General features: G+C 38.0%; 1 protein-coding gene across 3 annotated transcripts in view; it reads right to left on the bottom strand.

Moving 5' to 3' along the window:
- Positions 1-423: 423 nt before the first annotated feature.
- The window catches only part of LOC102696159 (low density lipoprotein receptor adapter protein 1), a 52,813-nt gene continuing 36,655 nt past the window's right edge, over positions 424-16,581 (bottom strand). The window contains exons 4-10 of one of the 3 annotated variants that reach the window (XM_006626082.3): positions 10,951-11,065; positions 10,163-10,235; positions 9,543-9,623; positions 9,334-9,461; positions 7,624-7,658; positions 2,164-2,192; positions 424-1,062 (exon numbers count right to left, since the gene is read on the bottom strand). In XM_006626082.3, coding sequence (XP_006626145.2) covers positions 1,016-1,062; positions 2,164-2,192; positions 7,624-7,658; positions 9,334-9,461; positions 9,543-9,623; positions 10,163-10,235; positions 10,951-11,065 — 508 coding nt within the window. In that variant the 3' untranslated portion in view covers positions 424-1,015. The remainder of the gene's footprint in view (positions 1,063-2,163; positions 2,193-7,623; positions 7,659-9,333; positions 9,462-9,542; positions 9,624-10,162; positions 10,236-10,950; positions 11,066-16,581) is intronic. The other 2 variants (XM_015352719.2, XM_015352708.2) reach the window with 2 other exon arrangements.

Here is a 16,581-nt window from a genome sequence, read left to right as displayed (position 1 = left end):
CAGTCCAACATAGGAAATACAAATACCAGAACCATTTTGATACTTCAGTTAACGTAGTCTGCAAGGTTTGGAAAAGTGGGGAGAAACTGTAGCACCCACAAAAAACCTACATAGACACAGAGTGAACATGCAAACTCCAAACAGCCCCAGGACCCAAGAGCTGTGTGACAGCAGTGTGTAATGTCCTGATCTATCTACAAAAACATCATTTGAAAAAAACAGAAAATGTGAAAATCTTATGAGAACCAGCAACGAGGAAGCATCCACTGCATCTAAGAAACATCGGGGTCTATTATTATTCAGATGCAACCCTTCTAAAACCTGTTATAAATATGAAAACACTTACAAAACTAATTTGTATCGCATTGTCTGAAGTAAACATCATTCCTTTTGAAAGAAGCCATTATAAGAAATATCTTATCAGCAGTTTTTATCCAGGAATTTATTATTTCATGTTGTAATTTATCATCTTAATAGGACACAATGGAAAACAAAGGACTTGCAATAAAATCACATTGGAGTTTGATATACAGTGTTGCTAAAATTCTTGTAATGTACAGCTAAGAAAAGAGTAATTTAGATGAGCTTGATGATAGTAATCGACCCCAAGGCTGCTTTCATAACACTGCATTTTTTAGGAGATGAACCCTCTTATGGACAATAGCTTGAGGCAAAACAGTATAATTACAACAGAAGACAAATCAGTTCCATGAAACAAATCTGCCTCCATGACTTACATTGTGTGTGTCTTCAGTGCACACTCTCACTGTATTATAGAAGATCTAGGCAAAATATGTCTTAGCAATTCCAGAAGGTAACACAGGACATACCTGTGCCCAGTTTTATTTGCCTCATTGAACGTACTACTTAAAACTGGGCATCTCCCTTCTATCTATGGAAAACTGAGTTCCCCTTGCATTTCTGTAGTCTCTGTTTTCTTCATCTGGGATCATCAGAGCCCATGGATGGGACACTCTGCGGTTCTGAAGCTGATTCTCCTGAGTCACAATGAAGTTTATAGCTGCATCTTAAGACTCCGTTCTGGTCCGGGACTCTGCCAGTCTGAAAACAAAGAGACATGACATTTCTATGTGAGCAATGGCGTTGCTTTTACTGTATTTTGGATCTTTAAGCATATGGACCGTCATACACATGTCAGAGGTCCTGGAAAGACTTGCTGCCTTTTGTTGTAAATGATTAAATCTACCCTGTTAAACACAATTAAAAACTGCCCAGTCATAATGTCGAGCCCATACCTGGGTTCCTTTAAGAGATACCTATATGAGATTCTTTTGATCAATAAACTACAAACTACCAAATGGGCTAATTGAACCGAATCTTCTAATTCATTACCTTTCTTATATTCTTAAATAAACTTAAAAAGCTTAAAAGGTTAGCTTATCAAGCAGGCAGTAGTGGCATCATAGAAAGAGTGCCACATTCCATTCCATATTCTATATATTTACAAGCATAAAAGATTGTTCATTAAACAGTAGATATACATTGTATGAAATGTTTTTTTCATCCTATTATTCTGTCAGAAAAGAATCTAATTTTCACTCATATCCACAGTACTCCACTATGCCACAATACTTATTTTATAGTAGTATTTATTGCAATATTTATGCTTTCATAAATGCACTCAACTTGACATAATGGAGATGTTATTAGGTGGCTTCCTGTAATTTCCTCAGTCCACTTCCATAGGATCCCTTACCACTCATCCACACATTAAATCCTGCACGGTTCTGGTAAGAGCTGCAAAACCCAGAGCCAATTCTGAAGGCATAGTAACAAATCAGGACTACGCCCTGGTTGGGACAACAGTCCTGTGTAAGAGTAAGTCACACACACAGGCACACTTGGGCAATTAAGAGATGTCAATACAGCAGTGCACCTAACTAGTATCTCTGCGAAATCTGGATGGGAACCAGAGCATCTGTCAACAAGTATGGTGAGACCATGCAAACGTCAAACAGAAGGTACAAGTCTAGAATTAAAGCTACGATCCAAGAACTGCGAGACAGAAATGCTAACATGCTGTAGATGATGCTTTTCATTATATAAAAAAATATAATGTCCCCATTTCTTGGTTCTCAAGACATCTGTGTAAGAAATTGAATTATACGCATGAACAAAATTCTGCTGTGCCACTTCACTTACCTGTGTCCACATCTTCACAATCCATATTGCTGCATGAAAAATTAGAACAGAAGCAAATGTTGACACATTCCCATGAGAGAGATTATTTTGTACTCTGGAGCCCCACTTGTGCTGCTACAGTACAAAAAGCATAGATACAGACACGAACATTGAAAGAGACTCACATGAAAACTGAAAGCCTGTCCACCTGTTTCAGCAGTAATACAGTGCCTTGCGAAAGTATTCGGCCCCCTTGAACTTTTCAACCTTTTGCCACATTTCAGGCTTCAAACACAAAGATATAAATTTTTTATTTTATGTGAAGAATCACCAACAAGTGGGACACAATTGTGAAGTGGAACGAAATCTATTGGATTTTTGAAACTTTTTTAACTAATAAAAAAATGAAAAGTGGGGCGTGCAAAATTACTTTCAATGCAGCAAACTCACTCCAGAAGTTCAGCGAGGATCTCTGAATGATCCAATGTTGTCCTAAATGACTGATGGTGATAAATAGAATCCACCTGTGTGTAATCAAGTCTCTGTATAAATGCACCTGCTCTGTGATAGTCTCAAGGTTCTGTTGAAAGCGCAGAGAGCATCATGAAGACCAAGGAACACACCAGGCAGGTCCGTAATACTGTTGTGGAGAAGTTTAAAGCCGGATTTGGATACAAAAAGATTTCCCAAGCTTCAAACATCCCAAGGAGCACTGTGTAAGCGATCATCTTGAAATGGAAGGAGTATCAGACCACTGCAAATCTACCAAGACCTGGCCGTCCCTCTAAACTTTCAGCTCAGACAAGGAGAAGACTGATCAGAGATGCAGCCAAGAGGCCCATGATCACTCTGGATGAACTGCAGAGAACTACAGCTGAGGTGGGAGAGTCTGTCCATAGGACAACAATCAGTCTTACACTGCACAAATCTGGCCTTTATGGAAGAGTGGCAAGAAGAAAGCCATTTCTCAAAGATATCCATAAAAAGTCTCGTCTAAAGTTTGCCACAAGCCACCTGGGAGACACCCCAAACATGTGGAAGAAGGTGCTCTGGTCAGATGAAACCAAAATCGAACTTTTTGGCCACAATGCAAAACGATATGTTTGGCGTAAAAGCAACACAGCTCATCACCCTCAACACACCATCCCCACTGTCAAACATGGTGGTGGCAGCATCATGGTTTGGGCCTGCTTTTCTTCAGCAGGGACAGGGAAGATGGTTAAAATTGAGGGGAAGATGGATGCAGCCAAATACAGGACCATTCTGGATGAAAACCTGTTGGAGTCTGCAAAAGACCTGATACTGGGATGGAGATTTATCTTCCAACAAGACAATGATCCCAAACATACAGCAAAATCTACAAAGGAATGGTTCACAAATAAACGTATCCAGGTGTTTGAATGGCCAAGTCAAAGTCCAGACCTGAATCCAATCGAGAATCTGTGGAAAGAGCTGAAAACTGCTGTTCACAAACGCTCTCCATCCAACCTCACTGAGCTCGAGCTGTTTTGCAAGGAAGAATGGGCAAGAATTTCAGTCTCTCGATGTGCAAAACTGATAGAGACATACCCCAAGCGACTTGCAGCTGTAATCCCAGCAAAAGGTGGCTCTACAAAGTATTAACGCAAGGGGGCCGAATAATTTTGCACGCCCCACTTTTCATTTTTTTTATTAGTTAAAAAAGTTTCAAAAATCCAATAGATTTCGTTCCACTTCACAATTGTGTCCCACTTGTTGGTGATTCTTCACATAAAGTAAAAAATTTATATCTTTATGTTTGAAGCCTGAAATGTGGCAAAAGGTTGAAAAGTTCAAGGGGGCCGAATACTTTCGCAAGGCACTGTATAGGTTCTAAACAATTTTGGTTTTGCTTTCAAAAATGTGTGGCAGGGTACTGACCTACTGTACATGGACAGCTTCACAATGTAAAGTGTTTATGTCTGCCTGGAAGGAAGCAATTATCAGCCAGTGTTTATTCTCATTAAGAAGATGCTTGATCATATATACCCTTTGGCTTCAGACTTGATGAAGGCATAATAGCCAGATAAAAGAGAAATACTAGTTTCAACAACCTTGCAAAGAGATCCTATGGGAATAAAATTCAAATGAATTTATCAAAAATAAAATGAATTAATGAAGAAAAACAAAACAGATGTGATTTAAATACATGGATTTGTAATGCCACAGATTTAAAAGTTTAAAAATAATTGAATGTGCTTGCACATCCTATAGGCTTCTTGATTAAGTTCACAACGAGTAAAGAAACGCTATTAATGAAAAACACCATCTTAGAAAGAAGAGGCTGGTTCCTGTTCTTCAGTACAAGAAGGTTTCTCAGCTTTACTGAACTGGGTCAACTACAGTGACTCATAGGGCTTGTGAAGAGCACTCAAATCTTTTGCAATGGTCTTTCAGCACAGCAGGTTTGACACTTACACAGGCTGATCTGAATCCATGGGCTGACCACATAATCTACAAACATCTTGATAAATCCCATGGAGCCACACAACATTACACTTACAACGTGGATACACTTTTAACCTTTATATTCAACAGAATGATTTAACGGCACTGATTCCTAGCATTTCACAGATAAAGCTGTCCAGCATAGAATTAAGGAAGAATCGCTCTTATCATTCTATAAACATATTGCTACGGTAGCAAAATATAGCTGGTGCAAAACTAGTAATTTGTTTCTAACTCAGAAAAAATGCATTTTGATTTTGACTTTAATATCAGACAGTTAAAGTAGGAGCACATTTATGAGTTTTAAAATTGCACATAGTGAGTATGCCACTGTTTAATTCAATGCACAGGGAGATCATTTAGAAATCCTGAACTTTGATATGACTTGATATGACTTGGAGCCCTGTGGAGCATTATGTTAATTTTTAATAGATCCAAGACACACCACAGCATTAATATCGGCATAACCGTCTGTTTAACTGAGCTATTTTACATTTTATTATTGCTAGCTATGAAACACTGCAAGAGATTTCTCCTACATAGTGGGAAAAAGGATTGAGAAATTGAGAGGTTCAGACATAACATTGCAAATTATCATTGCAAAAAAATATTAATTCAGAAAGTTCATCTAGGAGTTCAGTCTGTACTACAGACAATTCCAAACAAACTTCATTTCACATCAATCAATCTAATCATCCTTTTACTGTTTAATGGACAAGGAAATGATTAAAACTCCCTATTTAACCTTACAACATGGCTTACAGTGATGTTACCCCAGCCTTCAAAATCGAGTCACACTCTGAAAAATATTCTCTTAATGAATGTAGCCAGTGATAACAGGAATTCATCTGATGGCAATCCCTTGTCTCCATATCCAGCCAGCCCTGTCATTCTACACATCACCTGTTTATACCTACAGTACAGTACTGTACAAACATACTTCATTTCAAATTACACATTGTGCAACAGACATAAAAGCACCTATCACTATTGCTGCTGTTTTCTGGGATAGGCTCACAAATATGCGATGGCTCTGACAAGTTGCAAAATTGCTTTGACTTTATACCAATTGCTTCTACTAAATGGGTTTTTGTTTAAAAACACAGGTGGCCTCGTGTGACACATGGCTTGAGACAACCATGAGAGAACCATGCTGTATGTGCCCGGGCTGTTATGGTAGATGAGCCCGAGTGCAGCTTCTTCTTTCTCTGGCTCATGACCTAAAATTTTAACACAATGGAGTGTCTGATAACGTATGTTGTCGATTTCAGCTTTTGACATCTGAAATACATATTATTAAGCCTGGAAATGGGAGAACGTTTTATGAGCTTTCAACAATGCTGTATTTTCTAAAACTCAATTTTAGAAAACTACCATTTATTCTCCAGAGGCTTCTCAAACAGGAATGAACTTCTCCACTATCCATCAGTCATTTTCAATCTTTGTACAGCATCATGTGAGTATTGCTTGTGTTGTCAGTGGAGATAAAGTCAGTGTTAATAATTCATGCATGTATGAGAGTAACATTTCAGCATGATTCAGCCTGGCTGCCCACCCGTGATCTCTCACTCAATGTGCAAAAGAACAGAAGGGAATGTTTTCTTTTTGAGCAGCCTTAAGGTCTAATAAATATTTGATAAAAATGTTTTTTGATAAATGTCAATTAATTGAAGACCAATTGTGTAAAATGCTGTATATTAATGAGAGACTGATGCAAATGTGCAGTTTTGTCTTCTCCTACAGATGTGTTTCAGATAGATACAGGTAATGCCTATGGTAGCTATTTTCATTTGTTCACTATGTCTTAATGAAACTATGTTACAAGAATTATTCAGGAGTTAAGTCAGTGTGTTAACTGTAAAAGAATAAGGTTAATTCCATGATGATAAGTAGATCTATACTGTAAAATTACCTCTGGTGTTCAAATAAAGTGGGATAACGGTTTTTATGTAATAAAGTATATTTCCAGTCTTCCACTCACTAACCACTTCACCCAATACAGGGTCTCAGGGGAGCCCAAATCTATTCTGGAAACAGGGGGCACAAAGCGAGGTACAGTACACCCTAGATAGGATACCCATCCACTGCAGGACACACATGGACACAAACACAGACATACACTCACTCATACCAGGACCAATTTTCCAAAAAGGCAATTAACCTATTAGTGTGTCTTTGGACTGTGAGAAGAAACCAGAGGACCCAGTGAAAACCCACACAAACACAGGGAGAACATACAAATCCCATGCAGAAAACACCCTAGGTCCAGAATTTTAACCAGGACCCCAGCGCTTTGAGGCAGCAATGCTAACCACTCTTCCACTGTGCCACACAAGGTATATTTCCATCCTAAGGAATAAGAAGAGGTTCATTCCATGTGGAACATTAGAAAGAAAAAAGAGAAAACAGTTTCAGCTCTTGAGTCTTCTAAACGTTTGTCACCTGAAAAAGGCTTCAAAGCCAAACTGTTGTTTCTAGTTTTTCATTTTTTCAGCATGGAATTAGACTCTGTTTGGGTATAACCAAATAAGAAACAATACAAATGTAAACTACAAAATGTCTACTGAACTCTAAATGGGCCTTTAATTTCTGGTGTCACAAGCCAGTTTTCTGCCCCTTTATCTTTAACTTTAAGTTTATCTGCCTCTCAAGGTACTGAAAATCAACCATCTCTGTGATGCTGTACTTCCTTAACTTTGATGAAAAAGACAGAGATGTGAAGCTCTTTCTGAAGTGACAGTTCTTTAATCTTTTCATCCTCACACAAGCACATATTAGGAACAAATAAACAATGTCTAGGTTCTATCTTCTTTACTTATGTTTTCCTATCTTATCAGACTCAATACCCAGATCTCAATCAATAACAAGATAAAGAACAAGGTAGAAGATAATGAATCTTGTTACAGGCTGCTGGACTGCCATAGGGTTCACTGTGGAGTGGCAGGTCAAGGGAATCACGCATGATTTCAGTCTCACCTGTAAACTTTATACATATTATAATAGGCCCAGACCTACCTGGAGAAAGCATCATCAAGTCCATCCTCTGTATCCTGAAAATAAATTAATAAATATAAAGGAAGAAAGAAAAAATACATAAAAGCAAACAATAGTTTGTGTAAGTCCAACGTACAAAGACGCCACCTTGACTTATATTTTATAAGCCACTTTGAGTATATTCATGTTCTTCAAGAGTCATACAATGCATTCCACATTGTGTTCCACTTTGTGCTTTCTCTCAGGTTTTAATTGGAAAAGTGTAAAATGAGAATCAGCAGAGTAGTACGGTGGGCATTTGCTCCACCATGTGGTTACACATTGAAATGTCAAAAGGAAAGCTTGATAAAATCCAATACACGGTGAAAGAGTTGAAAATATTGAGGTTTCAATTTTCTTCACTTTCAGTAAGATCAGAGGGGACACAAATTAACTTGTATATTTTATCTGCCACATGTTCCTGCTAAGTGTAGTTACTGGTAAAGAGGACCTCACAGAAATCTGAGTGATGAAATTATCAGTTTTGCACATATATTGCACTACATTATATTGTATTTGAAGAATCAAATCTGTTGTGTTATGCCGATCAAGTTGTATCTGATCTTAATTTTTTTTTTAAAAAACATCCTGGGAAAAACTAAGTTTGTTGCTGGAAGACGTGTTAGCGGGGCCAGCAGGGGGTCTGTGTCGATCCGAATGCTCCAGTATAGTGACGGGGACAATATAGGGTAAAAAGGCACCGTCCTTCGGATGAGACATAAAACTAAGGTCCTGACTCTCTGTGGTCATTAAAAAATCCCAGGGCGTTTCTAGAAAAGAGTAGGGATGTCACCCCAGCGTCCTGGCCAAATTTCCCATCGGCCCTTATCAATCATAGCCTCCTAATAATCCCCATCTATGAATTGGCTTCATTGCTCTCTGTTCTGTTCCCCACTGATGTGTGGCTGATGTCTGCCGTCTCATCATCCAGGTGGATGCTGCACATTGGTGGTTTCGGAGAGGAGTCCCCATTACCTGTAAAGTGCTTTGAGTGGAGTGTCCAGAAAAGCGCTATATAAGTGTGAACAATTATTATTATTACCAGTATAACTATAGACTGTGGGAGGAAACTAGAGCTCCCAGAAGAAGTCCACCCAAATCAGAGGGCAAACATACTGTACACACTTCATGCAGATACCACACCAGAAACTAAACCAGGATTCCAATAAAATGTATTCGTATCTGTCCAGTTCAAGCTACACAGGTTTAGGCAACAGTAAGTAATCAAACTTTAAAGCACACATACTGTACTTACAGTCATATGCTTAATCGTATGCTTACAGTCAATCACTCATACACAGGGAGTATCAAACCTTTGTTAGCTCCATTGTGTTTTTCAATTAAGTTGTGGATTTTAAACTTTAAGCATTATTTTCCACATGATATAATAGACTACACTAGATCTGAGTTAAGTGTAGGCTGATGGCCTGAACTACAGAGAGCACATGCAGACCTGCAGCCTTGCACCTTAAACATCTTTTACAAATAAAGGACCATGATGGACTGACATCATTGAAATCTTACTAGTCACTGTTTCACACTCTTCTACACTTACCAGTAAAACATTTGCTGCCTCTGGTTGCACTTGACTAGTGGTATAACCAGTTTGAACTGATGACACTGGGTCATTGGTTCAAAGGCTGAGGCATGTGCTTAGAAGAAACACCAGTGATGTCATTTAAGATCACTTACCCATGAGTCTTGTTTTATAGGTGGTCTTCGGACCGGGCTGTTGTGCTGTGACTTGGAGTGAAAAGATGAGGAGAAAAAAGGCTTCTTTAACTTTTCTTCTTCACTTAGGCCTTTGTTTGTTTCTAAGTCTGAAAGTGATGTAAAACAAAATTAGATCGCTTTCTGGTGAAAAGCTCAGAATGCTAGAGGCACAAGTAACCTTGCTTTACCTGAGACACAGTGGCTTTTCGGTTCACGTTTGGAGTCCATTTCTGAGCAGGAGCAGCATGGGTGGACCTTCTTGCTTTTGTCTGTAAATAAAAGAATAAAATAAAAGAACTTTCTGGTGTTTTCTTACAAGTGTTTCATTTTTCATAATCCTACACAGAAATGAGAAAAAAAATTTAAAATGCAGGTCGTGTCTTAAATTATACTCTAAAACACGTACAACTAAAATCACGTTCAAGACCAAAATACATTTAACAATTAATCCACTAGATGGCAGCAGTGTCTTAACAAAAGCAGTACATTTGTAACCTAAAGGGAAGTGAAGCCAATTAAAAGGTAGAAAGACAACAAAGATATGCAGAGAATAATACCTTATGTTGTGTCATCAAAATGCTCCAGAACTTTTTTATATTAATGTCTTCAGTACAAATTTCCATTGACTTTGCATTATAGGTAGATTTAGATGTAAAAGGATTAAACATCTTATACATCTCATCAACTCTACAATAAGACTGAAGAAAGATTTCAAAAGAGTTAAGTTGGCTTCTGTACACTTGTTTGTGATGTCAGTTACACTAATTCTTAACTTCAAACAGTCAGATCAATAAAATGATTCTTCCACCTTCTTGTGCAAGTTCCCAGAGGTCCAGGGCAACTTTGAAGGCCTGAGCAACAGTCAGAGTTACTGCTTGGGCCTAAAAAAATTCCCCCCACAAAAAAGAAAGAAAGGTTAAAAAAGAATCTTATTAGAGAAAGAAGAGAGACTATTCATCAGAAATGTGATACTCGTAAAATGCCTTTTCTGGCATTTTATGATTCCATTAGATTACCAAATCTAATTTATTTTCAGAAGACTGAGGATTTCTATAAGTTGATGTGCATGCATGTACAGTATGTGGTTCAAGAAAACATTCATGAAAATGAATAATGGTTTTAGTTATTTTGTTCTGTTTTAATTAATCTAAACTGACCTAAAGAGAATGCACTGTAATTTCAGGACTGTCTGAAAGTTGCTACAATCACCTACCTCTTTACAGAAACACAGTTTTGGAAAGACAAAACAATATAATGGTTCCCATTCATCAACTGCACTTGGGAACTTCTGAACTAATTTACCACACACCTAGAATTATGCATCACGCCAAGAGATACAGAACTATTGAACAAAGCAAACTGCAGCTCACAACTATACGTTGATCACTTTGTTTTTTTACAATTATTTTTCTTAAAAGTTCAAGGAGAAAATATGTAGGTTCAAGATATAGATAAGTGAAATAAAAAGTATTTTCATTGTTTAACTAAATGCCTAGTACTTCAAACTTAAACTGTTGAAATGCTGAATTTGATACAGCCTTAAAGTCTTTGCAGAAAAAAAATATTCTTGTCAATAGTGTTGTTGAATATACTTACAATTTTCTTTTTGGGACAGAGAAAGGCATGACATTCCAGTGTCTCATTAAACTGGCTCTGGGCAACATAGGCAAACACCTTGTCCTGAGCTTTGTCTGCAGTGCAATAGGAAATTCTGAAAAAAGACAGATGCAAGGCCATACTGTAGTCCTTTGTCCATTTTTTACAATTCAGTAGCTATTATTATGTGACACTAGGCTTACCTAACTAGAAGAATAAAATCTAGAATTTGAAATGTGGTGACTTTTAAAAATACATACAGCGAAATACCTACTATCTAGGAAAGTGGGTCCTTATTCTGTAGACTTGGAGATTTGTTTGGTAGGAAAACACTCTTTTAAAATCAACTAAAGTAAGTTCAATGAAGTGCACTTCTCTTGTGTATAGAGGTGTGTTACCAATTTTCAACCCCAGTTTTTCCTGCACACTCTACAGAAAAGTACAGTAGTACAGCTTGTACCATATACTGTGTTCCTGACCCATACAACATGATAATACAATACAGCTGTCAACAATTCAAGGTCTTTTTAAGTAGTTTTTAAACACAATGTAAGATATGCAACATTGGCATACTGTATGTATCTGGAATAAAAGTTACTAAATATTTTCATTATTGACATTAATGTTACTGTCAATGCTGGTTTGATATTTACACAGATTTTTACAACAAAAAGCTGCAGTGAAAAATATTGAGAATCGATTCAAGTTATGAATTATTTCATTTGATGTTGTTCTTCCGGTTAATAATCTACTTGAAAACATGAAAGTACAAAGTTTAGAAGTTTGTTCAACAGTATTAGAAATTATTTTAGAAAATGTACCGTATATGCAATAGGGAAAAGAAATCAAATTAGTGGAGCAGCAAACAAATAATACAATCTCATCTGATATAGAAACATACTTAAAACTCTTGTCATTTTTCAGAGTTCAACATGCATTCTCCTTTATGTAGGAATGAGACTGACTTCTAAAATTAAGACCTTGAAATGCTGTCTTTTTGCATTAACAAGGTCTTCACTGCAGTCAAAAAGGGGCGGAGTGGTGGCTCTGTGGTTAAGGATCTGCGCCTGTGGCTGGAAGGTTGCCGGCTCAAATCCCATGGCTGACAGAGGAATCCTACTTTGTTGGGCCCTTGAGTAAGGCTCTTAAACCCAGCTGCTCTGGGGGTGCTGTACAATGGCTGACCCTGTGCTCTGACCCCAAGCTTCTCTCCCTGTCTGTGTGTCTCATGGAGAGCAAGCTGGGATATGTGAAAAATATGAATTCCTAATGCTAGAAATTGTATATGGCCAATAAAGTGATCTTATCTTAAAGAGCCCTTAGAAAATTAACTCTTCAAGGTATTTCTACATCTAGATTAGTCTATTATTATTAGACTAGTATTCCACTTGTCCTACCCTTAGACGTTTGTTTGTATTCCCAAGGCCATCAAACAAATCTTCCCCCTAAAAATATCATGCCAAAGACCACCTAATCTACACACCCTTCTTGTCCACAGATCTCTTACTGTCCAAAACAGCTCTCCACACCAGACACTTTTGGTCACTATATCTCCTACAAATACATATCCAGCAGCACAAATATACAGTTAATATCAGCAGGCATATCACCCTGTGACTCACAATTGGCAGCCCACTAAAACTAAGCAGGTGTGAGCCTGGTCAGTACCTGGATGTGAGACCTCCTGGGAAAAACTAAGGTTGCTGCTGGAAGAGGTGTTAATGGGGCCAGTAGGCGACACTCACCCTGCAGTCTGTGTGGGTCCTAATGCCTCAGTGGTTCTCAAAATGAGTAGGGGTGTTACCCCGGCGTCCTGGCCAAACTTCCTATTGGCCCTTACCAATCATGGCCTCCTAATAATCCCCATCTATGAATTGGCTTCATTACGCTGCTCTCCTCCCCACTGATAGCTGATGTGTGGTGAGGAGTTCTGGTGCACTATGGCTGCCGTCGCATCATCCAGGTGGATGCTGCACATTAATGGTGGTAGACGGGAGTCCTCATTACCTGTAAAGTGTTTTGAGTGGAGTGTCCAGAAAAGCTCTCTATAAATGTAAGGAATTATTATTAAATATCAAAATCAGTCAGGAGCATCACTTTCAGTCATTTATTTGCAAGCCTTACAAAAATGTATTGTCATTTACTGTACATTGGCATAACAGGAAAACTAAATGTCTAATTGTTTCAGAGAATATGTCAAAACAGTGAAGATCAATGATCTCTCCAAGACAGTATTTACCCAGTTTGTTCCTCCTAGTCAGAATTACTCTGACCTACTTATCCTTCAACTGGTTTGCAGCTACAACAAGCTCCGAATGATCAACTATTTTTTCCAAATCTCTTCATTAGCTTTTCTCAGGTTTTTGCCTTCTGCATCTCCCATTTGCCTACTAGATTTTGTTCTGTTTATACCCCATTTCTCACGTCTCCCTGCTCTTCATATTGTCATGCTGTCTTTAATATCTGTTTCACTCTTATTCCTGCTTCCTCCCTCCATCGTTACCCTACACATTTGAAGAAGGCACCACACCAGAACTGTGATTTTTTGTTCTTTTTCAACCTGGACTTTACCTATTTGTTATTTTGTTACTTGTACATTTACACAGCACCCCAGAGCTCTAACATCTTCAATATAGGGGGTCCTCACTTAACATCGCCCTGCTTCAATTTTATTGTTTTTTATTATATTTAACTGTGACAAAGTCAAGAGTGGAGAAAATGGCAAATATCTAGTAAAATCATTGCTTTGTACTATCTAAAAATAATTATAAATATATATATATCCATTCTAAACCACTTTATCAGTTTAAGAGCCACAGGGAAACCAAGCCTATCTCAGCAAGTAATGGGTGCAAGCTGTGATACTCCATGGACAGGACACCAGTCCATCAAAGTTTATAGAAATATATTTCTGTGTTATTTTATAACTGTATGTATTTGATTCCCCTACTTAATGTCTTCTGAACACAAAGTGCCCAAAGTATTTCAGAGAAATGTTCAGAAGCGCATGCATACTATGTTACTAGATAAGTAGAAATCAAAGTAATTTAACTCTGTCCAGTATTAGATTACTTATTTATCATTTGTGCAGATTTTATGTTACTTTATATCGTATTAAACTGAACATAAATGTTGAATTAAAAAATATTTTTAAGTATCTCACACCCATAATCTCGCACTAGTCTTTCAGATTCTATGTCTTTCTAAAACATACTGTTTCAATCAAGGTTACATTACAGTTAAGTGCTCAACTTAATGGGCCATTACAGTAATCATGACTGTTCTGTGTATACAAAGAAAACATGGATGTACTGTACACTACTCATGACTTACTTCTGTCATGCCCTGGTCTCTATAACTATAGAAATACATTGATTTTATCTGAGAAACATGTCACACTAAACGTCTTCCAAGTAATAATTCCCTACTTAGCGCTGATTTGCTTAATGTTGCTGTTTTATAGTCCCCTTTAAGGATGTTAAAGGGGACCTCTTCTATACAGCATATATATAAAAATGCTGACAACTTTCATTACCTATGAGATTTGTCTGCTAATCAGAAAAGGCCATTTGGCCCATCTAGCTTGTTTGGTTGCTTGTAATTTGAGGATCTCATCTCGACATTTCTTTAATTAAGTGATAGGGTTGGGTTTGATAATATAGCTGTGTAGCGTGTTACAGGCTGTGTGGCGTGTTGTGAAAAGAACTGCCTCATGTTCTACATTTTAAAAGGATGGTCCCTTAGTTTGAATTTGAGTACTCTGGTTTGTGTCTCACTTTTAAAAAGTGCATAGTGTTCACTTGGTTGTTGCCCTTCAGGATTTGAAGAATCAGGTCCTCTCAAAGTCTTCTGTATGTTCAAGATTGAAAATATTCCTTTCTTAAGTGCTGTATGTCAGATTTGGATATTTCTTTTAGCCTGGGAATGTGCCTGGTTGATCTACTATGGACTGGTTCCAGAGTGGCATTCTTTTACAGCTCCAATATGATATCACATTTTACATTAATGTTTTAAGGAATTCACATATCAAATTGTTCATTAAATTCTGCTAGCAAAATATAAAACTAATTGAGTTTCATAAATTATCAATTACCCTGATGAAAGATAAAATAATTAAAATATGTCTTTTAGTACCTGAGGGAAGAATGAATCAAACACTCTACTTCAAAAGGCTTTCCAACATAATTAGTACTTGTAGATAAATAACAGAAACCATTGCTCTCAGCTACAGATCCACAACTCATGAGATTCTGACCTAAATTCCAATGCTCAAACAAACTCTTTCATATACACTGCACTTCCTAAGCACTACTGTTGTGAAACAGCGTGTAGAAAGAGTGGAATGTTTTGGCTGGCAGAGAGTACCCCATTCCTAAACTGTCAGGTGTTTACATCTAAAGTCTGCAAGTCTTAATCGGTAGCTTATCACTATGTGCAGGGCCCTGGCTGGAAAGCATTCCATGTCAGAGGAATTTCAGAGCAAGAATGGGAAACGAGCAGTAGAAAAATGAAAGGGAATTGATCTGGAAATCTAAATCAAAATACAGAGATGTTTTTTCACATATCTAAGAATAAAGTCAAATGCTAAACATACTGTTTGTGCTTGCATGAAGTCTCTCATCCTAGCGTTAATCCCGCATCAGCAGGGTCCGCTTGTCGGCACGCCCGTCTCCATTTGGTGGTTTGAACCAAATGTTTGAGCTGACATTGCCATTAAATGTGACCGAGAATACTCCGCCTGCTGTCGGAGTGGGGGGAGGAGAACAAAGTAATGTAGCCAATTCATAGAGGGGGATTATTAGGAGGCATGGGAAATTTGGCCAGGACGCCGGGGCTACACCCCTACTCTTTTCGAGAAACACCCTGGGATTTTTAATGACCACAGAGAGTCAGGACCAGTTTTATGTCTCATCCGAAAGACAGCGCTTGTTTACAGTATAGTGTCCCTGTCACTATACTGGGGCATTAGGACCCACATGGACCGCAGGGTGAGCGCCCCCTGCTGGCCTCACTAACACCTCTTCCAGCAGCAACCTTAGTTTTTCCCAGGAGGTCTCCCATCCAGGTACTGACCAGGCTCACACCTGTTTAGCTTCAGTGGGCTGCCAATTGTAAGTTGCAGGGTGATATGGCTGCTAGCATGTGCTTGCATGGAGTAAATATACATGTATACACCCCCCTGACCAAAATATTAGGAACAAACCAAAATGCAGTTGATAATTGTTCTGGTCTAGGAAGATTATTAAAAATACAAAAACACTACAATAGTTCACATGTTCGAGAGTTATTTCAAAGGCATTGCAAAGCTTTTGGTAGTATTCCTTTATGGAATAGAGTCTCATACCTACTACAATGGGAGTGTTTGCTTGGATATTCTATCAGCTGTGTTAAATACAGTCATTCTGGTATTCTTCATTGGTGTTATAATAGATACAGTCTGACTTATATCAGCACTATCAGCTATGTTGTGAGCAGTCCCTCAGATGCAAGGGACCCCAGGCTTTGAGTATAATGATCAAAGATCTGCCAAACCTTAGCTTACAGTAGCTGCACTTGATGTAGTTCTCTGGGGCTTAGAATAAAATCCTCAGATGTTTAAAAAACCTACAAAGAACATAGATGCTTGAGAGA

Source organism: Lepisosteus oculatus, chromosome 2 (assembly GCF_040954835.1).
Source record: "Lepisosteus oculatus isolate fLepOcu1 chromosome 2, fLepOcu1.hap2, whole genome shotgun sequence".
In the NCBI taxonomy this organism is placed as follows: domain Eukaryota; kingdom Metazoa; phylum Chordata; class Actinopteri; order Semionotiformes; family Lepisosteidae; genus Lepisosteus; species Lepisosteus oculatus.
The sequence above is the reverse complement of the archived record's forward strand: the minus strand, read 5'-3'. Positions and strand labels throughout refer to the sequence as shown.